Here is a 25,135-nt window from a genome sequence, read left to right as displayed (position 1 = left end):
GAGATACTGACCTGACTAGGCCACATAGGAAAGGTATCTGGGCGAGATATACCTGCCCTCATCCACTATTCCCACATGATTCTCACATATCCCCCCCTCTGCTCAGACCACTCTGGTCGAGCAATGACACCCGCCAAACAGTGCACTCGGGACAGGGCATCTGCATTTCCCATCTGTACCCCTGGGCGATGCTCCACCGTAAAAGTGTAGGCCTGCAGGGCAAGGAACCACTGGGTCACCCGGCTATTCCGTTCCTTGTGCAAGTGCATCCACTTGAGAGGGGCATGGTCAGTGATCAGCCTGAACTTTCGGCCCACCAGGTAATATTTGAGGGCCTCTAGAGCTCACTTAATGGCTAGGCACTCTTTTTCTACTACCGCATACTTTTGCTCATGTTTATTCAGCTTCCTGCTGAGATAGAGGACTGGGTGTTCCACTCCATCCCTCACTTGTGACAGTACGGCCCCGATACCGGTATCAGAGGCATCCGTTTGTACCACAAACTCGCTGCGGAAGTCCGGAGTTACCAGTACGGGTTGAGAGCAAAGTGCCCGTTTTAGGCTATGGAAGGCTTCTTCAGCCGCTAAATTCCACTTAACCATGACGGAATCTTTCCCTTTGGTAAGATCCGTCAGGGGGGTAGCGATGGCTGCAAAATTGGGTATGAACCGGCGATAATAGCCGGCGATCCCCAGAAAGGCTTGCACCTGCTTCTTGTTGACAGGTTGCGGCCAGTCCTGAACCGCTTGAATCTTATCAACCTGGGGTTTAACAACACCCCTCCCAATTACATACCCCAAATACCAGGCTTCTTCTAGCCCGATGTGACATTTCTTGGGGTTCGCGGTTAGACCTGCCTCCCACAGGTCGTCAATCACAGCTTGTACTTTCTGGAGAAGAGTCTCCCAGTCCAAGCTGTAAATGTCAATGTCATCCAAATAGGCCGAAGCGTACTGCCTATGTGGCCTCAGGACTCGATCCATCAGTCTCTGGAAGGTCGCCGGTGCTCCGTGCAGTCCAAACGGCATATACACATACTGAAATAGACCTTCCGGCGTAGCAAATGCCGTCTTTTCTCTGGCAGCCTCCGCCAGAGGGATCTGCCAATACCCCTTTGTTAGGTCTATGGTCATAATATACCAGGCTTTTCCTAACCGATCTATTAACTCGTCGACCCGGGGCATAGGGTAGGCATCAAATTTTGAGACCGCATTCAGTTTCCTGAAGTCATTGCAGAACCGGATTGTGCCGTCCGGTTTAGGAATTAACACAATCGGGCTGGACCAAGCACTGTGCGATTCCTCAATGACTCCTAACTCTAACATTGCCTTCACTTCTCAGGAAACGGCTTCACGGCACGCTTCCGGAATTCTGTAGGGTTTTACATGAACTGTGACACCAGGTTCCGTTACGATGTCATGTTTCATTAGTGTAGTCTGCCCGGGTTTTTCTGAGAAAAACTTTTGGTTGTGAAGTAGAAACTGCCTGACCTCAGTCTTTTGCCGCTCTGAGAGAGTCTCTGCAACCCGTACCTCCGGTACGGTATGCGAGCAGACGGGACGGGCCAGCTCCGCTGACAAGGCAGACTGATCTTTCCAGGGTTTTATCAAATTTACATGATAAACCTGTTCAGGTTTCCGTTTACCTGCATGGTATACTTTGTAGTTTACTTCACCAACTCTTTCCTTAATCTCAAAGGGTCCCTGCCACTTTGCTAGGAACTTACTGTCCACCGTGGGGACCAGGATCAACACCCTATCTCCGGGTGCAAACGTACGGATCTTGGCGCCCCTATCATAGATTCTTTTTTGGGCTCCCTGAGCCTGCATCATGTGTTCTTTGACGATAGGCATAACAGCCGCAATACGGTCCTGCATTTGGGATACATGATCTATCACCGTTTTAAACGGAGTGACCTGACCCTCCCAGGTTTCTTTTGCAACGTCTAACAGTCCGCGAGGACGTCGGGCGTACAATAACTCGAAAGGCAAGAACCCCGTGGAAGACTGGGGCACTTCCCTGATGGCAAAAAGCAAATACGGAAGTAAATAGTCCCAGTTCTTCCTATCCTTGTCTATCGCCTTTCTCAGCATCTCCTTCAGAGTTTTATTGAACCGTTCGACCAACCCGTCTGTTTGAGGGTGATACACGGATGTGCATAACGGTTCGATTTGTAACAACCGGCAGAGCTCCTTCATTACCCTGGACATAAAGGGAGTCCCCTGGTCGGTGAGTATCTGTTTTGGTATACCGACCCGACTAAACACATGCACCAGTTCCTTGGCAATCGTCTTGGTGGCCGTGTTACGCAAAGGGATGGCCTCTGGGTAACAAGTGGCATAATCCAAGATGACCAGGATATGTTGGTGTCCACGTGCAGACCGTGGAAGGGGCCCAACTAAATCCATCCCAATCCTCTGAAACGGGACCTCAATAATTGGTAGGGGTACCAACGGGCTACAGAACCGGGGCTTAGGCGCAGAGGCTTGGCAGTCAGGACAAGACTCACAATATACACGAATATCGTGATGCATGCCTGGCCAAACAAAACAGTGTAATATCCTTTCGGTGGTTTTCTGGACACCCAGGTGACCTCCCATCACATGTCCGTGGGCCAGGTCCAGCACCTGCCGCCGGTAGGGTTTTGGCACGACTAATAGTTGCACCGTGTCTTCCCCCTTTTTCTCTATCTGATAGAGTAAATCATTCTCCAGGACCATGTAAGGATATGCCAGCCTCGAGCCAGGTTCTACGGGTACCCCACTTATCACTATTGCATTTGTCCTAGCCTGAGAAAGGGTAGGATCCTTTATTTGCTCGCTTTGGAAGTCATCTTTCTGAACTTCCAAATCAGGCAAACGGGGAGGTGGACGGCTGTCGGCCTCCTCCTCTTCCCCGGTCTCCTCCGTATCACCCGCCATGACTGAAAACAGGAACCGCAGGTCATTTCCAGCAGACTCTTCCCCCGAGTCTTCCGGGGAGACCTCTTCCAGGAGTTCGGGACCCACACGCGCCCTGGGAGAAGAATCATGTACACTATTACCCGAGGGCATCAACTGATTCTCCCACAATTGCCAGAAGTGGGGAAAATCCTGGCCCGAGATAACATCATGCAATAACACAGGGACGAGTCCCACTTTATGTTGCACAGACCCATAGGAAGTAGTAATGCATATGACCGTGGTGAGGTACGAACAGGTGTCTCCATGCACACACGTTACAGAAAATTTGTCTGATGGTCCAGTCAGGGCTGACACCAGACTGGCCTTCACCAGAGTCACCACACTTCCCGAGTCTAACAATGCCACCACATTTTTGCCATCAACAGTTAAATCACACAAGTGTTTTTCCACATCCTTTTGACCGGCATTCACACTCACTACCCATGCACACCTTCTTCGATGCCGTGTTTGCTTTTCAGAGCAGCAAGTGGATAAACTGCCAGGGATTGTGTTGCAGCCGCACCTGTGCTGTCCCTGCGGTGTACATCTATGTTCTGGTGCCCAAAAGAGTTAATTTGTAAAAAAATGTTTAACTTGTTAAAAAATAATAAAATGAGTCTTCTGCTTTTTTTAATTCTTATAAGAATTGTTGGAGCCAATTTTCTTTTGAAACATTTTAATATCTGCTTTTTCTGATGTTTTTCTTGTAATATAGGAAAGTCTAAGGCCAGAAATAAACCCCATAAAACACTGGCGATTTTGAGATCAGATCATTCTGTTCGTTGTGTTTGTCGAAACAAGCAATTTTTTCTAAAAGCCTCAAACTTCTGTGTGTGAATCAGACCTGAGATCTAACGTGATAGAAGATTACAGTGCGGGGAAGACGGGAACCTTCATATAGACGGCCGGTGGGGATGGAGTCAGTGACGGACTCTGGACAAATATGTTTCTAGAGCCGTAGTAGAAGATGAAGATGTCGTCCTCACCATGAAGTGGTTATTTCTCCTGTCCCGTGTAATGAATATCTCCTGCAGTATTGCTAATGCCGATTCCAGTGTCTGTAAATGAGACGAGAATTAGCGTTATGGGAGATGAGTCTATGAGAAACGAATTCAGCTGCCGACTCCGAGGAGGAAACTGCTTGTTGTCTGTGGCCTAAATATATAGGTTTTATTAGTAGATGTAAAGAAGGAAACTAAATACTGTAAAATAATAAATCTCCTCATATGTTTCCCTTATTATCTCCAGTAATTGTATTATTACACAGGATTTTTATGATGTTACATCGTCTCATCTTCTTCTCATTCAGGTCTCTACAATATCGGATCCTCTCAGTGAAGATCTTCAGTATAAGAGAATTTTCCTGATTTACCCATCAAGGATGGATATGGAAAGAGACAAGATGGCAGAGAGGATATTACACCTCACCCTAGAGATCCTCTCCCGGCTTACTGGAGAGGTGAGAGATTCTGATGACGTCACATTACATCATTCTTATCTATGGGAATAACAGATGGACAGAACTGGAGAGGTGAGGACTCTGGAAATGTCTGTAGTGAGATTTATTAATGTGTTTCTCCATAACCAGGTTTACATAGTAGTGAAGAAGACCTCTAGTGAGCGCTGTCAGCACGCTGTGTCTGAGGGATGGAGAAGACCCCTGAGCCCAATCACGGGGCCTCCACCTCACCCCCATGTACATGAGGACATCAATGACCAGAAGATACTAGAACTCACCTACAAGATGATTGAGCTGCTGACTGGAGAGGTGACACTGCTGGGAATGCTGGGACATTGCACAGTAACGCTATGAAGGGATCGGGGGGATGACAGTATCATTGTATGTGTCAGGTTCCTATAAGGTGTCAGGATGTCGCCGTCTATTTCTCCATGGAGGAGTGGGAGTATTTAGAAGGACACAAAGATCTGTTCAAGGACGTCATAATGGAGGTTCCCCAGCCCCTCACATCACCAGGTAATAGACAGGACTAAATACACACTGCCTATAATTATCTGTATGTAAAGAATGAATTCAGTCCCTGTATGTGTTTCCTCTAGATCTATCCAGTAAGAGGACAACACCAGAGAGATGTCCCCGTCCTCTTCTTCCACAGGATTGTAAACAAGAAGATCCCAATGTTCCTCAGGATCATCAGGTAGATGGAGAGAAGGTGTCATGAGATCTCCCCTATGATGTGTAGACGGCTGTGAAGGTCTTGTGCTCAGTTTTGTTTTATCCACCAGTATTATATGTTTTATACTTAGAATCATAGTTTCAGTTATATTCGTTTGCTCCTCGGGTTTCCATGAGTAAAATAGAAAAAGGATGATCCCTCTACACTGTGACATCCATTCAAATATTTGTAGACAGGCTAGGTTCACAAAACATTAGGGGCATATAACGGTAGACCGCGTTCGAGGGTGCGTCATAAAGTAACGCATCGCAGCTAACGCATGCCGATTTTTGGCATGTGCTAGGATGCATTACTCAAATTGCAGCCAATAGGTGTGTTAATGCATCTGTTACTTAGCATTAGTGCCGCTATATAACGGATTTGCTCAACGCATGGCCCCTAACGCAATATGAACCACCCATTATTAAGTCTCCTCTTAGCCTTCTTTTTGCAAGATAAACATTTCCATATCCTTTAACTGTTCCTTATAGGACATACTTTGCAGTTCGCTCACCATTCTGGTAACTCTTCTCTGAACTTTCTCCTGCTTTTCAATGTTTTTTTTTTTTTTTTAAATGTGGTGCCCAGAACTGGACACAGTATTCCAGAAGAGATCTGACCAAGGAGGAGTAGACGAGAATCTTCTGTGACTTTTACAATATTTGTTTCAGGGTGAAGATCTGACCCATATTAATACTACAGAGACATATGTGAGGGGTGATGAGTGGTGTAAAGAGGAGACTCCTACATTTGACTACCCAGGTGAGTAGTAACCACTACAAATGCAGATAAGTCACAGGTTCTTCTCAGTCATTGGCTGTGAATGCTTTATTGGTCATGAAGTCAGGCCGTAACACAATCGTACGATCACCAGTTATCCTCTAGACCACAACATTCTCCTTCGCCAAACTCAGTTCAAATGACTTTGGACATTGAAAGCCCTTTTCTATAGAACTTACAACATTGAAGATCCACCTACTTCAAATAGAAAATGCTGACCGTTACCTCCCCAGATCTGTAAACTACAAAGCCAAATGACAGCGTACATAGAATGTGCTGACAAGTTAGGAAATCACTTGAAGAAAAAATTATGATGGGCCTGTAAGAGAAAGTGGAGGGTAATGATGCTGTTGGCTTCCTAGATCCCTGATATCTTATTGGGTGAATCTACCTTCTCTCCCTTCTGTGCTGCTGAATGTGTTCATGTGGTCCCTACAAGACCAGGTCCAGTCTTTCTGGCCAAACTTCACCTTTATGATCGCCAACATCAAATGTGCAGTGAGGCCAAGTGTGAATTTCTGTATAATAATAACAGAGTTTCCCTTTATCCTGACTTTTCAATTTCTTTTAAAACTGACTATTTTCAAACAGGATTGTGATAAACTACATAAAACGCATTACCCTGTGCCATGATATATCTCTAAGCTGTATGTGGCTGATGGCTGTAATATACATTTATTCACACCTGCAGGAGATGTGTTGGCATGGCTCGAGCCCTGGTTTCACAGAATCAACCATTGTCATAAATTACATTATGTTTTCGAGCATAAAGAATTGAGATTACTGCACAATATCTCCCGATATGAAGAGCAAAAAATAATTTCAGAACTCAGTAGCTCCAATGGTCCACCATAAATAATTGCAACTCTGATTTAGTGATGGAGCTCCCCTCCAAACATGTGTTGTTGTTGGGGATATAACATTTCTTTTTATTCTATGTCTTTTTTTATAGGTTCATTTTGTATGGTAGTTTGATGATGGTGGGATCAGCCTGCCTCACTTATGTGAGTCTGCAACTACCCGGTAGCCTTTAAAAGAAGGTCTCCACTACCTCTTCCAATGCCTGAGATCTAAATTTAAGATACCTCATGTCTGCACAGTTATAAAAAGTTCTCTATGAATGTCTAATATTTCTTATTGAAACTCATCTGACAGAAAATATTGGCCCTTAGTTAAGATTGCCAAGAGCCACCAAGCTACATACTCTAACTACCCAGAGAGTTTTCACCAGGATAATATGAAACCAATGGATCTTCCAAATTATTTTCCAATGTCTCTTGAATCTGACAATACCCTATATATGGTTGTATACTACTTTTTGGGCACGTGACAGTTTTGAGAATGGAAGGAGCGCCATTTAGGTATTTGAATTCAGATCTTGCTGTAATGGTTTACAGACACAATGTATTGGGAGTGCTCTTAGTGATCACCTGGCAGACTAAAAGATGGCCATTACAAACAGGCTTGGCACTGTCTACTCTGGTTTCCAGATCCCAGGGATTGCCTTGCTCATCACCTTCTAACCCCTCTACATGGATCTGGACTTACACAGAGAACCCTAGGCATTGGCCATGGTGTTACCTGCTACTCTGTGGTGTAGGATGGTAAGAAGAATAGTCAGGTAGTTGAGTCAGAACCAGGAGGGCAGAGAAAGTACAAAATCAGAAGATGCAAGTGTAGTCAGTAAGCGGGCTGGGATCACAACAGGAAACAAATACACTAGCGGGAAGCTTAGCACAGAGGACTGAACCAGAGGAGAAAAAGGCTGTATCTGGCAGCTTCCGGCAATATGCTTCACGCTTTAGTAGGGTTTGGTGCTTTACAATTGGCTTAAGCAGGTAGCAGATTGCTCAAGCTGGACAGCACACAAATCCATACTGCCAGATTAGACTGTGAATTGTTATTGTCTTGGTGAATAATTCAATATTTTTAAAAAGCTTGTAATTTTTAAGGACAGCTTAAGTAGAAATGTTCAAAAGTATAAAATTTCAGGGTATTTTATTAAAAATTAATATTTCTTTTTTATTATTTTCAGCAGATGACTGTACCAAGAGATCAGAGGAAAAGCTGACATCTTCAATTTTTAAATGGGATCATCTTGCAATCACCCAGGATACAATTGAAGTGAATGCCATTACTCCAGATATACCATCATCCCTTCACAGCAAAGATTTGTCCTCTGATTCTTTGAAACAGGTTCTGTCTTCTGGTTCATTACCTACTACTAAGGAAAATCAGAGTCACAATATAAGAATTCAAAAAGTAATTGATGCTAAAGGAAAAAAGCCATTTTCATATTCAAAATATGGAAATAGTTTTCTCGAAAAGACTTTTATTAAACATGAAAAAATTCACACAGCAGAGAATAGATTTTCATGTTTAGAATATGGGAAATGTTTTAACCAGAAATCAGTTTTAGTTAAGCACAAGATAACCCACACAGGGGAGAAGCCTTTCTCCTGTTCAGAATGTGGGAAATGTTTTAATCAGAAATCAGATTTGGTTAAGCACCAGAGAACTCACACAGGGGAGAAGCCTTATTCATGTTCAGAATGTGGGAAATGTTTTAACCAGAAATCAGACTTGGTTGAGCACCACAGAATTCACACAGGGGAGAAGCCTTTTTGCTGTTCAGAATGTGGGAACTGTTTTTACCGGAAATCAACTTTGGTTAAGCACCAAAGAACTCACACAGGGGAGAAGCCTTATTCATGTTCAGAATGTGGGAAATGTTTTAACTGGAAATCAGATTTGGTTGAGCACCATAGAACTCACACAGGGGAGAAGCCTTTTTGCTGTTCAGAATGTGGGAAATGTTTTAACCGGAAATGGAGTCTTGTTTTACACCAAAGAAATCATGCAGGGGAGAAACTTGTTTCATGTTCAGAATGTGGGAAATGTTTTAACCAGAAAGTGCTTCTTGATAGCCACCAGAGAACCCACATAGGAGAGAAGCATTTTTCATGTTCAGAATGTGGGAAATATTTTAATCAGAAAGTGCTTCTTGATAACCACAAGAGAACCCACACAGGGGAGAAACCTTTTTCATGTTCAGAATGTGGGAAATGTTTTAACCAGAAAGTGCGCCTTGATAGCCACCAGAGAACCCACACAGGGGAGAAGCCTTTTTCATGTTCAGAATGTGGGAAATGTTTTAACCATAAATCAAGTTTTGTTAAGCACCAGAGAATTCACACAGGGGAGAAGCCTTTTTCCTGTTCAGAATGTGGGAGATGTTTTAACTATAAATCAAATTTGGTTAAGCACCAGAGAATTCATACAGGGGAGAAGCCTTTTTCCTGCTCAGAATGTGGAAAATGTTTTAACAATCAATCAAATTTTGTTAGACACCAGAGAAGTCACATGGGGGAAAAACCTTTTTCCTGTTCAGAATGTGGAAAAAGTTTTGGGGAGAAGTCATCTCTTCTTAGTCACCAGAGAACTCACACAGGGGAGAAGCCTTTTTCATGTTCAGAATGTGGAAAATGTTTTGTGAAGAAATCATCTCTTCTTAGTCACCAAAGAACTCACACGGGGGAGAAGCTTTTTTTATGTTCTTAATGTGGGAAATGGTTTATATGGAAATCAACTCATAATAAACATCAGGGTAGTCACAAGGGGAGAGAAGTCTTTTACATGTTCATAATGTTGGAAATATTTAAGTGAAAATTGTATCTTCTTAAAGGGGTTGAACATTATTAGGACAACCCCTTGTCATTCCTCATGTTTGGCTATGTTACAATAAAAACATTCATTGTACTAGAATGATCAGTACTAAATATGTTGAGCAGCCATGTTGGACTGAGCTGCCATCTTGGAAACACTTTTCTTAACTAACTTTGCAGCTAATGAGATGCCGTTATGGGAACTCTAGCCAGAATGGAGACATAAAATAACATCAGAGCCATTAGTAGGTATGGTTGGCATACACAAAGGTTAATAGGAGTAGTTGCAGGGCATTGTGAGAGCAGGGCCGCCATCAGGGCATTACTTCCCTGACTGGCGTACGGGGCCCGGTGGGCAGAGGGGGCCTGCATCAGGCCCTGTCTCCTCTGCTCACCGGGCCCTACCGGCACGCTAAACCAGGCCCTCGGCGCTGCAGCAGTTGATCGCTATTGACATGCGGGCCCACGCCCACACATCAATAGTTAACAGCCGCCAGCCAATCGGAGGCTGGCAGCTGACGTCCGCTGCAGCGCTTCTGCATGGAGGGATGCCCAGAGCTTCGTCGCTGGACCGCGGCCAGGTAAGAAGAGCTTGTGTTTTTTTTTTTTCTTTTTATTTATTGAGAGCGGCGATCCGGGGGCACGGGGCAGATGGCATTATGCTGGACACTGTGGGGGCAGAATGCTGGACACGTTGGGGGCAGAATGCTGGCCACTGTGGGGGCAGAATGCTGGACATTGTGGGGGCAGAATGCTGAACACTGGGGGCAGAATGCTGGACACTGTGGGGGGGCAGAATGCTGGACACTGTGGGGGGGCAGAATGCTGGACACTGTGGGGGGGCAGAATGCTGGACACTGTGGGGGGGCAGAATGCTGGACACTGTGGGGGGGCAGAATGCTGGACACTGTGGGGGGGCAGAATGCTGGACACTGTGGGGGGGCAGAATGCTGGACACTGTGGGGGGGCAGAATGCTGAACACTGTGGGGGCAGAATGCTGGACACTGTGGGGGCAGAATGCTGGACACTGTGGGGGCAGAATGTGACAGTGAGACACAGGAGGGGCCAGAATGGACACGGGGACAGAATGTGACAGTGAGACACAGGAAGGGGCAGAATGAGATACGGGGCATGATTGGAGACACAGGGGGCAGGATCAAAGACATGGGGGCATGACTGTAGACACTAGGGGCAGGATTGGAGACATCAGGCAGGATGGATACGATGGACACTAGGGGCAGGATTGGAGACATCAGGCAGGATGGATACGATGGAGACATATGGGGCAGGATGGGGAGATCATATGAGGCAGACTGGATTCTCATGAGGGTGGGATGGGAAAACATATGGCTGAAGCCAGGAATGAGACACACGGGGGCTAGGATGGGGGATATTATAACCACAGGGTCTATCATTACTGCAGTGACATCTTGATATACTCTGAACACAGTCACTCACTGACACCATTTACGTATGGTTCTTATGAGACTCCGGGAGAACCATTTGTATGCTAAGCTGGAGAAGTGCTCATTTTTTATTCAAGAACTGTCTTTTCTGGGTGTAATTGTATCCAGGGAGGGATTCCGCATGGATCCAGGGAAGGTTCAAGCAATTACCGATTGGGTGCAGCCTCATGACCTGAAGGGGTTGCAGCGATTTCTGGGCTTCGCTAATTATTATAGGAAGTTCATTAAATTGTTCTCGTAGGTGGTGAAACCCTTGACGGACCTCACTTTTAAAGTGGCAGATGTAAAAAAATTGGTCCGTGGCCGCAAAAAATTCCTTCCTTACATTAAAGAAGTGTTTTACCACAGCCCCTGTGTTGGTACAACCCGATTCGTCAAGACCTTTTATTGTCGAGGTCGACGCTTTGGGGGTGGGGGCAGTATTGTCACAGGGCCCCTCTACCCTTACTAACCTCAAAACCTGTGCCTTTTTCTCTAAGAAGTTCTCTTCGGCCGAGAGAAACTATGATGTCGATAACAGGGAATTGTTAGCGGTTAAACTGGCCTTCGAAGAATGGAGGCATTTTTTGGAGGGGGCCATTCATCCCATTACAGTCATCACTGATCATAAAAACCTGGCCTATATCGAGTCTGCTAAGAGATTGACCCCCAGACAGGCTCGGTGGGCACTTTTTTTTTTTTTCTCAATTTCATTTTACCATCACGTTCCGACCAGGGTCTAAAAATGTAAAGGCGGATGCCTTATCCCGAAGTTTTGATTCTGTGTCCCCTCCAAACCTCCTTCCTCCATTCTTCAACTGGGAGTGGTTGTAGCCGAAATCACCTCTGAGTTACAGAGAGAGATTCTGGAAGCACAAGCACAAGCTCCCAGGAATAAACCCCCAGGTAAATTGTTTGTACCCGAACAATTCTGTCTCACACTCCTTCAAGAATTTCATAATTCTGTGTTAAGTGCACACCCTGGTATTGCAGCTACCCGGGGGGCAGTAGCTAGGGGTTTTTGGTGATCCTCTGTGGGTACTGATATAAAAAGGTTTGTAAATACTTGTGGGGTGTGTGCGCGCTCTAAAAGCTCTCAGGTCCAGCCGGCCGGGGAATTGGTGCCTTTGCCAATTCCGGATAAACCATGGACACACCTGTCCATGGACTTTATCACTAATCTTCCATCTTCCAAGGGCAACTCAGTGGTATGGGTAGTGGTTGATAGATTTTCTAAGCAAGCCCACTTTGTGCCATTACCTGCGTTACCATCTGCTGAAACCTTGGCCCGCTTGTTTGTACAGCACATTGTTCGATTGCATATAGTGCCCATGAATGTGGTGTCGGACAGGGGTGTGCAATTTGTGGCCAGGTTTAAGAGAGTGTTTTGTATGAAGTTGGGGGTCACGTTGTCATTCTCCTCTGCCTATCACCCAGAATCCAACGGACAGACTGAACGCACCAACCAGTCGTTGGAGCAGATTCTGAGATACCTGGCCTCCTCCAGACAGGAAGACTGGTGTGAGGTATTGCCTATGGCAGAATTTGCATTCAACTGTCATATTAATCAGTCTACCGGAAAGTCTCCCTTTCAGGTCAATTATGAGTTTGTTCCGCAGTTTGGGGAATTTTCCCGTATGGATTCGGATTTCCCTGGTGCTGAGGGGATGGTACAACAGTTAAAAACCCTCTGGAGGGAGGTGCAGGGGAACATCTCCAAAGCCCTGAAGAAGTACAAACATTTTGCGGACAGGAGGGGAGGGGGTTGGGTCCTGCGTTAACAGTGGGGGAAAAAGTCTGGTTGTCCATCCGTAACATCAAACTTAAAATACCCTCTATGAAGTTGGGCCCAAAATTTATTGGCCCATACAAGATTGTAGAGGTGATCAACCCGGTGGCATACAGATTACAGTTGCCCACCTCCTTCAAAATATCTAACGTCATCCACAGGTCCCTATTAAAACCTGTGGGGACAGTTAGAAAAGATCCCTCATCTGTGGCTCCACCAGTGTTGGTAGAGGGTCAACTGGAGTATGAGGTAGGGCGCATCATTGATTCACGGTGGGTGCGCCGGAGACTTCAGTACCTTATTCATTGGAAGGGATATTCCGTTGAGGATCGGTCATAGGTTCCGGCCAGTTCGGTGCACACTGATTGACTGGTGCGGGCTTTTCATGCCAGATACCCTGAGAAACCTGGGGGTCCAGTGGCCCCCCATTAAGAGGGGGGTACTGTCATGGTTAGGACATGGTTAATGTCCTGTTCTCACAGGGTTAACTTTTGCCGGCCTCTCTTTGGATCTGGGAGGGGTATTTATACTCACTCCAGACTAGGATTCCCTGTCAGCTGTACTGTTATTCTGGCTGTGTGTCTGACCCCCCTGGTGTGCTGGTAAACTGCATTGCTTGTTTGATTCCCATGTATGACCTGGTCTGTCCCCTCACTCTGTTCTCTGTCTCACGTTTTGGTACTATCGTCTTCTCCGGTTCTGACCTCCTGGCTTGGCTATCGTTACTCCGTTACAGTTTGTCCCTATTGTACCGTCTATTGCCCGTTCTGGTTTTCTGATCTATTGCTACGTCTTGACTATCCGTTCTGTCTAACCCTTTGGTATTGTTGTGCTATCTCATGCTTTGACCCCGACTTAATCTGGTTTACGTCTCTGCCTATGCCCCTTGGTAACTTGTCCCGCAGTTACCTTTCTAGGAGTTTTCCTTCAGCTCCTAGCTCTGTGGAGCTTAGGCCACGCCCCCAGCAGTCACGTGCTTCAGGCCCTGTTAGTCTGAAGCACGCATCTTCACTGCCGCTGCCCCGCTCCCCAGGTATCTTTGAGCGGCGTTTTTGTATTCAGGACACGTGCACTGGCTCAGTGAGCAAGTGCAGTGCGGTGTTCCTGACAATTAGGCTGCCTGATAGCTGCATTGCTGTGTGTACACTACTGTGCAGACTGCTTTTTACACAGCACTCATACTTTTTTATTCTTTTTTTCTGCACAGTTACCGAGCGTTCATTTTTTCCCACACTGTATAGAGCTGTTCGCTCCTCACACACTACCGTGGACTGACTGGTATCACGGACAAATACATGCTGACTATCTGTGCGTGACTCTGGAAATAAATACGGAGATTTAAATTTTCCCCTACACCGTATACAGCTGTACGTTTCTGATACAGTACTGTATATCTGCTGTTTGTATTACGGTCAAATCCATACTGGGGGAGCGTCTGTGTGTGACTCTGGAAATAAATGACCCTGGTATATTACCTCTCTGGTTTCTTGTCCATGACCCCTGGTATCTTACCTCTCTGGTTTCCTGTCCATGACCCTGGTATATTACCTCTCTGGTTTCCTGTCCATGACCCTGGTATCTTATCTCTCTGGTTTCCTGTCCATGACCCTGGTATCTTACCTCTCTGGTTTCCTGTCCATGACCCTGGTATCTTACCTCTCTGGTTTCCTGTCCATGACCCTGGTATCTTACCTCTCTGGTTTCCTGTCCATGACCCTGGTATCTTACCTCTCTGGTTTCCTGTCCATGACCCTGGTATCTTACCTCTCTGGTTTCCTGTCCATGACCCTGGTATCTTACCTCTCTGGTTTCCTGTCCATGACCCTGGTATCTTACCTCTCTGGTTTCCTGTCCATGACCCTGGTATTTTACCTCCCTGGTTTCCTGTCCATGACCCTGGTATCTTACCTCTCTGGTTTCCTGTCCATGACCCTGGTATATTACCTCTCTGATCTCCTATTCATGTTGTTAGTTGTAAGCAAATTGAATTCTCACACTATTGAACTGAGTTGACCGTACTCTTTGAGGTTGGCACTGAGGAGAACCCCATCCCAGAGCTTCCCCCTAATGTGGCGGTCTGCATCTTTTTCTCCATTCTCAGTGCCTGCTCTTCAGACAGTGAAGTATGGGTTCACTATGCTTTTTATTCAAATAAGTGTTTTTTATTGAATTTTATTAAATTTGAAATAAATAAAATGAACATAGATGTAAATATTTATAAATCCACTAAAACACATATTAGAATACGAGAACATCCATCCCATAATTTACACCATGCTTAGCTACCAGGTAATTTCACCTCATATCAACCCTCGAGCACATCTGTTACTTGCACCGACCTATAGCTTTACATGTAGTCGTCCACTTCTTGGTTCTTTTTCCTCTTATTACCAGATCGCATCTCTAAAAGCCCATGACCTCGATACTAATGTATTTTAACACTATTTTATTTATTTGGGATCTGACACATTTCACCATATGTTTATTATCCTTACCTGGTAGAAAACACTTGTAATTGAATATCTTCAGGTGGCGCATTTTTAGACATGTGACTGTAATAAGACGTGAATATAATTGACAGGCGACTGTAATAGACTGTAATAAGCATTGTGAGGTAGCGTTGTCATACTCACTCAGCAGCCACAAAATCAGATCCGGCACAGATTTTCCATAAACTCATAACAGTCCATGCGGCTTATTCAGCAGCATAAACCCTTAGAAGCAACATAAAGTTCATATACAGCATAGCGTCCATTATAGCTTCACTCTGGTTATCCTTATATCACACAGGTCAAGCAAATGTCCATTACACAGGCTCTTCAGCCTCAGTGTTATCTCACCCCGTCAGGGTCACTCATGGTTCCTTCACCATCAAGCGGCAGACGTCCATTAACTCCAGGGTACTCTCAGACACGTGCAGCCATTAACACAGCGTTCACTTGCAGTCAGAAGGCAACCCCATCTCACTCAGACGGGACCTTCCACACTGGACCAACCAGGTCCCAGCATTCACCACATGTGACTCACCCTGGCCACATTATATGGTTCATAGCGACGCCCACCGCCTCACATGACTATGACCTCATCACAGGTCCTTCAACCACTCACACTCTTTACAACAGTGTTCTTTAAACACACCCCCTGGGTGGGTTTGTAGGTAACCAGGTCCGCCCATCTCCATAGTTACCTGGAGACTTCTCCCTGACACATTGAAGCAACACCTCAGCAATGTCATTGCTGATCCCACACACATACATAAGTCTCCATCTCAAGGCCACCCACCTTGAGATATATAACGGTAATTCCATATTCTGCCACTTATCCTCTCTCTTGGGACATCCACACAGCGCCCCCTAGCGGACACAGTGGTCATTACACCACAGCATGTTACTGTAATAAGACGTGATTATAATAGACATGTGACTGTAATAGGACATGTGACTGTAATAGACATCTGACAGTAATAAGACATGTGACTGTAATAGAATAGACATGTGACTGTAATAAGATATGTGACTGTAATAAGACATGATTATAATAGACATGTGACTGTAATAGGACATGTGACTGTAATAGACATCTGACAGTAATAAGACGTGACTGTAATAGAATAGACATGTGACTGTAATAAGACATGCGACTGTAATAAGATATGTGACTGTAATAAGACATGATTATAATAGACATGTGACTGTAATAGAAAATGTGACTGTAATAGACATCTGACAGTAATAAGACATGTGGCTGTAATAAGACATGTGACTGTAATAAGACATGATTATAATAGACATGTGACTGTAATAAAGATATGTGACCGTAATAAGACATGCCTGTTATAGACATGTGGCTGTAATAAGACATGTAACTGTAATAAGGCATGTGACTGTAATAGACATGTGACTAATAGACAAGTGATTGTTATTGACATGTGACTGTAACAGGCATGTGACAGTAATAAGACATGATTAGAGTTGAGCGAAACGGGTCGAAAAAATTCAAAAGTCGCCGACTTTTGGCAAAGTCGGGTTTCATGAAACGAAACCCGACCCTAGGATGAGGTCGGCCACGAGGTCGGCGACTTACGCGCCAAAGTCGCGTTTCAAAAGTTTGTTTTGCGCTCTTTTTCAGCCAATCAGGATCCACGGACACTGTGGGCAACGTGATGACCTAGACACGGGTCACCACCATCTTTCAGAAGGGCATGCAAGTGATTGGCTTGCTTTGGTGGGCGTCACAGGGGGTATAAAAGGGCGTGCACGCCGACCGCCATCTTACTTCTGCCGATCTTAGTATAGGGAGAGGTTGCTGCTGATTCTGTAGGGAGAGCGTTAGGCAGGGAAGAAGACAAAAAAACTGCTTCTGCTGCTAGCGATTTGGACTGCACAACACACAAGTCACTGTGTGTGCAGTGCAAGGGGAGGCTATATTGTGGTGTATCAGTGGTGTTGGTTGTTGGGCTGCCTTTTAAAGCTTCCTGACATGCTGGCATTGCTGTTTACCCACTGCTCCGCAAACTGCTTTTTTAAAAGCAATCCAATCTCCCTTATCCTCTAGTCACTTTTGTCACAGCTGTGCCATCGAGCGTGTCACATAGCGCTCAGATATCAGTGGGCCTCACACAATCCACAAGTGTCCAGTGTCCAAAAGTGTACGCAGAGATTCAAAATCTCCATTATCCTCTCGTCACTTTGGTCACAGGCAGCTGTGCCATCGAGCGTGTCACATAGCGCTCAGATATCAGTGGGCCTCACACAATCCACAAGTGTCCAGTGTCCAAAAGTGTACGCAGAGATTCAAAATCTCCATTATCCTCTCGTCACTTTGGTCACAGGCAGCTGTGCCATCGAGCGTGTCACATAGCGCTCAGATATCAGTGGGCCTCACACAATCCACAAGTGTCCAGTGTCCAAAAGTGTACGCAGAGATTCAAAATCTCCATTTTTCCCTTCACCCATGACAGCACCACCTGAGAGAGGGATCCGCCCCGCCAGGACAGGAACCTACTGAGACATAAGGGGCGGCACCTCTCCCCCGCTTCAGTTGGGTTCCTGTCCTGGAAGGAATCCCACTGTGGCGGTGCCTGTCATGGGCGAAGAAAAAGATAAGACCCAGGCCCGTCCCGGCGCGGGAAGAACAGGTAGCTTACCTGTAGCGCCGGCCGTCGGGTCCTGGAAGCGCAGTCCCCGGGGTCCCTGGGGCTCCGGGTTCGTGCGGGCGTGGATGGGATTCCGGTGGCTCCGGGAAGCCCCCACCGCACCGCCCTCCCCTCGCGCACGCCGCATCTCGATCCCCGTGGTAGGGGAGAGACGCTGGCGTCTTCCGGCCGCTGACGTCAGCGGCGCTTGGAATGCTGGGTGCGCCGGCTGACGTCAGCAGAAGGCGACGGTGTAATGGCGCTGGGTGCGACGCCGGCCGGCTTCTGAAGCGCTGAGCCGGCGGTCGCAGGGGGGAGGGGAGGAAGACGCTCACCAGGCGGAGGCATGCAATTTAAAAGGAGGAAGACAGCTGTAGATCGGCGGTGCAAAATGGAGTCCGAGCAGGAACGTTCAGCGTCCCTGCCTCCCTCACAGCCCTCTGGCAGGAAGCATGGAAGCCATTCAAGCAGCAGTCGCCCCAGCCGCAGGTCGGGGCACTCCTCAAGGTCCAAAGAGCGCGGGTCAGGTGCTCCGATGCAGCCTCCAAGTCCGGTACCCTTGATTACGGGTGGTGAGTGATCTTCGTGAATGTTAACAGTATATTAATAGGGGTTTTCTATTGTATGCTTCACCCTGTAGGAAAGGCCCAGAAAAGCGGGAAGCAAGAAGAAGAATAGGGATTGTGCTATATGTAAATCTCCCCTAGCAAGAGACTGGCAAAAAGATCTCTGTGCTTCGTGCATTCAGCGGACTATGGCGGAGGAAGCGCCTAGTTTCGCAGCCAATCTAATATCTGCCCTCAGGTCAGAAATGGAAGGCTCAATTAAGTCCTTATTGAAAAAAGGGAAAAAAAGCAGGAAGGATTTCCCTAGTTCCCCCTCAGATTCCGCGTCAGTATCATCTCAGGCGGAAAAATCATCCTCCTCAGACTCCTCAGATAGTGACACAGGGGGTAAGCCATGTTTCCCTGTAGAAGATACAGATGCCCTCCTAAAGGCCATTAGAACCACAATGGGCCTACAGGAAGAAAGGGCGGCTAAAACCCTAGAGGACGTCATGTTTGGGGGGCTTCAGGAGAGGAAAAAACGAACCTTTCCAGTAAACGCGAAAATCCAGGCGCTTATTGAGAAGGAGTGGAAAAAGCCTGAAAAATCGGGGGCCCTTCCATCCGCCTCTAAGAGACGATACCCCTTTGAATACAAGGATACGGAGGTATGGGACAAAGTCCCAAAAATAGATGCAGCGGTGTCCAGATCTTCCAAAAGGTCGGCCCTGCCCTTGGAAGATGCAGGGGTTCTTAGAGACCCGTTGGACAAAAAAGCGGACTCATATTTGAGGCACGCATGGGAAGCGACAGCAGGAGGTCTAAAGCCGGCGATAGCGGGCACCTGCACGGCACGCTCCCTTATGATCTGGCTGCAGCAGTTAGAAGAGAAGCTGGCGTCAAGGGTCCCAAGAGAGAAGATCTTATCAGACATGTATCTCTTGCACGGGGCAGCGGCTTTTTTGGCAGATACCTCGGCGGACTCTATGCGATTGACAGCCAGAGCAGCGTCACTATCAAATGCTGCTAGACGCGCGTTATGGCTTAAGGGCTGTCCGGGTGACCTTCACTCCAAGGCCAAATTGTGCTCTCTCCCCTGCGATGGTCGATTCCTGTTCGGCAAGAACTTGGACGATATTCTGGAGAAAGCAGGCGATAAGAAAAAAGGCTTCCCCAGATTCCCTATGGATCAGAGGAGACAGCCCTTTCGGAGGGGGAGATTCAATAGAGGGCGTCCTCCCGCTGACAGGAGAAGATGGGAGGATAAAAGAAAGAAAGAATCAGGGTTTATGTTTGGTGGAGGCACCTCCACCTCAAAAAAGTCACCACAATGACGCCGGTATTCCAGTAGGAGGGAGATTGGCACTCTTTTTCCAGGCCAGGGAAAAGATCTCCTCCAATACCTGGATTCTGAGCATCCTAAAAGAAGGCCTGAAAATCCCCTTTATTCGTCAGCCAAAACCCGTGGTCGTCATCACACCTATCAGGAAGATGACCGAAGAACAACTGGCCTTAGAAACAGAAATCCTGAGCCTGATAGACAAGCGGGTACTGTCCGAGGTGCCACGCTTACAGGAAGGAAAGGGGTTTTATTCACCCCTTTTTCTAATAAAAAAACCGGATCAGTCGTTCAGGACAATCATAAATCTCAGACGCCTCAATCTTTGGATAAGGAACCCGACCTTCAAGATGGAATCAGTGACTACGGCAGTAAAGCTGCTACATCAAGATTGCTTCATGGCCGTAGTCGATTTAAAGGATGCGTATTATCACATCCCTATCCATCCAGATTACCAGAAATACCTGAGGGTAGCGCTTTATATTCAGGGCACACTAAGGCACTTTCAGTTCAGGGCTCTTCCGTTTGGCATATCCATAGCCCCGAGGGTCTTCACCAAGGTCATAGCGGAAGTGACAGCCTTTCTCCGGATTCACGATACGGTCATAATACCATACCTGGACGATTTTCTTATAGTGGGCAGTTCAGAGGACCACTGTACAGCACAGTTGACTCAGGTGATCAACACCTTGCAAGAATTAGGGTGGATAGTCAATTTCAAAAAATCAAAATTACAACCCCTAAAGAAACAGACCTTCCTAGGATTTATACTGGACTCAGAAAGGCAAGAGTGTCTGCTCCCAGAGTCCAAGATAGAGAAGGTACAAAATCTGGCCTTGGCGGGCCAAAACCAACCATGTATGACATTAAGAAAAGCAATGTCCCTACTAGGTACCCTAACATCCTGTATTCCGGCGGTCAGGTGGGCTCAGTTTCACACCCGGCAACTCCAGGGGGAGATACTAAGAGCACAAAGATCGCTAAGAGGGCGTTTGGAAGGGAAGCTGGAGCTTTCCTCAAAAACCAGAGACTCTCTCAACTGGTGGTTGAACGGGACAAATCTGACCTTAGGAATACCATGGGACAGACAGGCGACAGATATAATTTTAACAGATGCAAGCTCCTCGGGGTGGGGGGCACACCTAAGGGGCCTCATAGGTCAGGGTTCCTGGACACCTCAAGAAAGGAAGGCATCCTCCAACCTGAGAGAACTGTGGGCAGTGGGCAAGGCCCTAAGCCACTTCATTCCGCTACTCCAGGGTCGAGACGTACGCATCATGTCAGACAACAAGGTAGCAGTGGCATACATCAACCACCAAGGTGGGACAAAATCACACTCCTTAATGGAAGCAGCAACAGACATTCTGAACAGTGCAGAGGAACACCTACACTCCGTGACAGCCCTACACATAAAAGGGGCAGAAAACATAGAGGCAGATTTCCTGAGTCGCAATACCCTGAGGCAAGGAGAATGGGCGCTAAACCGGTCCATTTTTCAAAAGATAATTCAGCTTTGGGGGGAACCGGTAATAGACCTCTTTGCAAACAAGCACAACAGGCAAACAGAAAGGTTCTGCTCTCTAAACCCGAGGGAAAATCCATGGGCAGTGGACTCGTTGCACATCCAGTGGAACTTCAGACTGGCTTACGCGTTCCCCCCAGTAGCTCTGATCCCAACTGTGGTAAGAAAAATCAGAAACGATCAAGCCAGGGTGATTCTAATAGCTCCATTCTGGCCAAAAAGGCCCTGGTTTGCTCTGCTACGGAAGATGTCCCTCTCCGATCCATGGGTTCTGCCAGAAATCCCGGACCTACTAGCTCAGGGTCCAATATTGCACGCTCAGGTCAAAGGATTCCATCTGACGGCGTGGAATTTGAAAGGTCGCTTTTAATAGATAGGGGGTTCTCCCCTGGGCTGGTGGCCACTCGGCTAAAAAGCAGGAAACCGGTGACTACTAACATCTACGGCAGAACATGGGATAAGTTCCTACAGTTCTTGGGTAAGCCGTTAGGAAAAGAACCCCCGATTAGGGCCATCCTAGAGTTCTTACAATCTGGGTTGCAGATGGGGTTAGCAGTAAACACACTTAAGGTTCAGGTGTCGGCACTAGGGGCGCTCTACAATTGCAAACTGGCATCAGATAGGTGGATAGCCAGATTTATTAAATCCTGCCATAGAGCTAAGCCTATTCCAATACCCAGAATAGCCCCCTGGGATTTAAACCTGGTGTTAGAAGCCCTTACAAAAGATCCGTATGAGCCATTACATCAGCTACCCCTAAAGTTCTTGACCCTAAAAACAATCCTGTTAGTAGCCCTCACATCAGCCCGCAGGATAAGCGACTTACAGGCTCTCTCAGTAAATCCTCCTTACACGCAAGTCTTTCAGGATAGGGTAGTTTTAAGAACAGACCCCAGTTATCTGCCCAAGGTAGTATCAGATTTCCATCGGGGTCAGGAAATTGTCCTTCCATCCTTTTGCGAAAATCCAAAAAATCTGGGGGAGGAAAAATTCCATAGTCTGGATGTTAAAAGGGCTCTCGTAGAATATATATCTGCCACTAGCCAGTGGAGGAGGTCACAGTCCCTATTCGTAGCTTTTCAGGGTGCCAGGAAAGGCTATGGGGTTTCAAAAGGGACTATTGCTAGATGGATTAGGGAAGCCATTAGTGTAGCCTATTCAGCTAGTGGTATCCCGATTCCTGACGGCATCAAGGCTCATTCCACCAGAGCCGTGGCGACCTCCTGGGCTGAAAAGGCAGAGGTATCAATCGAACAGATTTGTAAGGCCGCTACCTGGGCCTCACCTTCAACCTTCTTTAAGCACTATAGATTAAATCTATCCTCCTCTGCTGACTTAACCTTTGGTAGAAGGGTGCTGCAAGCGGTGGTCCCTCCCTAAGGTGTTTCGAAGTCTCCAAAAATCTCTCAGGTGGTGCTGTCATGGGTGAAGGGAAAACCACCATGGTTACTTACCGGTAGCCGGTTTTTCCGGAACCCATGACAGCACCCGTACATTCCCCCCCTTTTTCACTGTATGGGTGTGCACAATTAGTAGGGTGTTTTGAGTGTTGTGGTGTTGGATTAAACATGTAACTAACCGGGAAGTCCTCTCAATGCTCTGTAACCCAACTGAAGCGGGGGAGAGGTGCCGCCCCTTATGTCTCAGTAGGTTCCTGTCCTGGCGGGGCGGATCCCTCTCTCAGGTGGTGCTGTCATGGGTTCCGGAAAAACCGGCTACCGGTAAGTAACCATGGTGGTATCCTCTCGTCACTTTGGTCACAGGCAGCTGTGCCATCGAGCGTGTCACATAGCGCTCAGATATCAGTGGGCCTCACACAATCCACAAGTGTCCAGTGTCCAAAAGTGTACGCAGAGATTCAAAATCTCCATTATCCTCTCGTCACTTTGGTCACAGGCAGCTGTGCCATCGAGCGTGTCACATAGCGCTCAGATATCAGTGGGCCTCACACAATCCACAAGTGTCCAGTGTCCAAAAGTGTACGCAGAGATTCAAAATCTCCATTATCCTCTCGTCACTTTGGTCACAGGCAGCTGTGCCATCGAGCGTGTCACATAGCGCTCAGATATCAGTGGGCCTCACACAATCCACAAGTGTCCAGTGTCCAAAAGTGTACGCAGAGATTCAAAATCTCCATTATCCTCTCGTCACTTTGGTCACAGGCAGCTGTGCCATCGAGCGTGTCACATAGCGCTCAGATATCAGTGGGCCTCACACAATCCACAAGTGTCCAGTGTCCAAAAGTGTACGCAGAGATTCAAAATCTCCATTATCCTCTCGTCACTTTGGTCACAGGCAGCTGTGCCATCGAGCGTGTCACATAGCGCTCAGATATCAGTGGGCCTCACACAATCCACAAGTGTCCAGTGTCCAAAAGTGTACGCAGAGATTCAAAATCTCCATTATCCTCTCGTCACTTTGGTCACAGGCAGCTGTGCCATTGAGCCTGTCACATAGCGCTCAGATATCAGTGGGCCTCACACAATCCACAAGTGTCCAGTGTCCAAAAGTGTACGCAGAGATTCAAAATCTCCATTATCCTCTCGTCACTTTGGTCACAGGCAGCTGTGCCATCGAGCGTGTCACATAGCGCTCAGATATCAGTGGGCCTCACACAATCCACAAGTGTCCAGTGTCCAAAAGTGTACGCAGAGATTCAAAATCTCCATTATCCTCTCGTCACTTTGGTCACAGGCAGCTGTGCCATCGAGCGTGTCACATAGCGCTCAGATATCAGTGGGCCTCACACAATCCACAAGTGTCCAGTGTCCAAAAGTGTACGCAGAGATTCAAAATCTCCATTATCCTCTCGTCACTTTGGTCACAGGCAGCTGTGCCATCGAGCGTGTCACATAGCCCTCAGATATCAGTGGGCCTCACACAATCCACAAGTGTCCAGTGTCCAAAAGTGTACGCAGAGATTCAAAATCTCCATTATCCTCTCGTCACTTTGGTCACAGGCAGCTGTGCCATCGAGCGTGTCACATAGCGCTCAGATATCAGTGGGCCTCACACAATCCAAAAGTGTCCACTGTCCACAAGTGTGTGCAGAAATTCTAAATCTCCCCTGTCCTATAGACACCTTGTACCTTGTTTTACATTACTATATAGTTTGTTGGATTTTGTCTACATTTCTACCAAAAATGAGGAAGGCTGGTGGAAGAGGCCGTGGAATTGGGCGGGGGTTGGCAGCTGGTAATGATGGTGTTGGTGGTGGATCTGATGGTAGTGGCAAGAGCAAAATAGGACCGAATGCAGGAGGTGCTGACCCTGCGTCATCGTCTGGCTACATAAGGCCTCGAACGCTTAGTTTTCTAGGAGTTGGCAAACCGCTTTTAAAGGCAGAGCATCAGGAAAAAGTTTTGTCTTACATTGCTGACTCAGCCTCCAGCTCTATTGCCTCCTCTTCTTCATGAACCACACCTTTCCTTGTGTCCTTCACCCCAACCAAGATTGAGGGATGACGCAGGCCATACTACTGATTACTCCATGGAGCTGTTTTCACATACCATGCCTGGATTATCAAGTCAAATGGTGAATTACCCAGGCCAAGATGAATCTGACATGGAGTGCACTGATGCACAGCCGCTGATGGATGATTCTGCTGGTACATTCACTCAGAGCACTACATTGTCCTCGCAGTGTACAGAGCCAGATTTTGACCCTGATGAGACTCAGGTGCCCCTTCCCGCACACTATACCACCATACACGGTGACACAGAGAAAGGTGCACATGACATAGAAGAGGAGGTGATGGATGACCCAGTTGTTGACCCAGATTGGCATCCATTGGGGGAAG

General features: G+C 46.9%; 2 protein-coding genes across 6 annotated transcripts in view; both read left to right on the top strand.

Annotated features, from left to right (window-relative positions):
- The window catches only part of LOC141047237 (uncharacterized), a 69,619-nt gene extending 59,958 nt beyond the window's left edge, over nt 1-9,661 (top strand). For 3 of the 5 annotated variants that reach the window (XM_073542221.1, XM_073542219.1, XM_073542220.1), the window contains exons 2-7: nt 4,252-4,401; nt 4,531-4,710; nt 4,794-4,917; nt 5,001-5,098; nt 5,788-5,878; nt 7,932-9,661. In XM_073542221.1, coding sequence (XP_073398322.1) covers nt 4,324-4,401; nt 4,531-4,710; nt 4,794-4,917; nt 5,001-5,098; nt 5,788-5,878; nt 7,932-9,457 — 2,097 coding nt within the window. In that variant the 5' untranslated portion in view covers nt 4,252-4,323 and the 3' untranslated portion in view covers nt 9,458-9,661. The remainder of the gene's footprint in view (nt 1-4,251; nt 4,402-4,530; nt 4,711-4,793; nt 4,918-5,000; nt 5,099-5,787; nt 5,879-7,931) is intronic. The other 2 variants (XM_073542223.1, XM_073542222.1) reach the window with 1 other exon arrangement.
- Nucleotides 1-25,135, top strand: part of LOC141047266 (uncharacterized) — an 801,716-nt gene that overhangs the window by 116,485 nt on the left and 660,096 nt on the right. The gene's annotated exons all lie outside the window — the stretch shown is intronic.

This window comes from Dendrobates tinctorius, unplaced genomic scaffold (genome assembly GCF_039654945.1).
Source record: "Dendrobates tinctorius isolate UK_male_01 unplaced genomic scaffold, ASM3965494v1 ptg000126l, whole genome shotgun sequence".
In the NCBI taxonomy this organism is placed as follows: domain Eukaryota; kingdom Metazoa; phylum Chordata; class Amphibia; order Anura; family Dendrobatidae; genus Dendrobates; species Dendrobates tinctorius.
The sequence above is the reverse complement of the archived record's forward strand: the minus strand, read 5'-3'. Positions and strand labels throughout refer to the sequence as shown.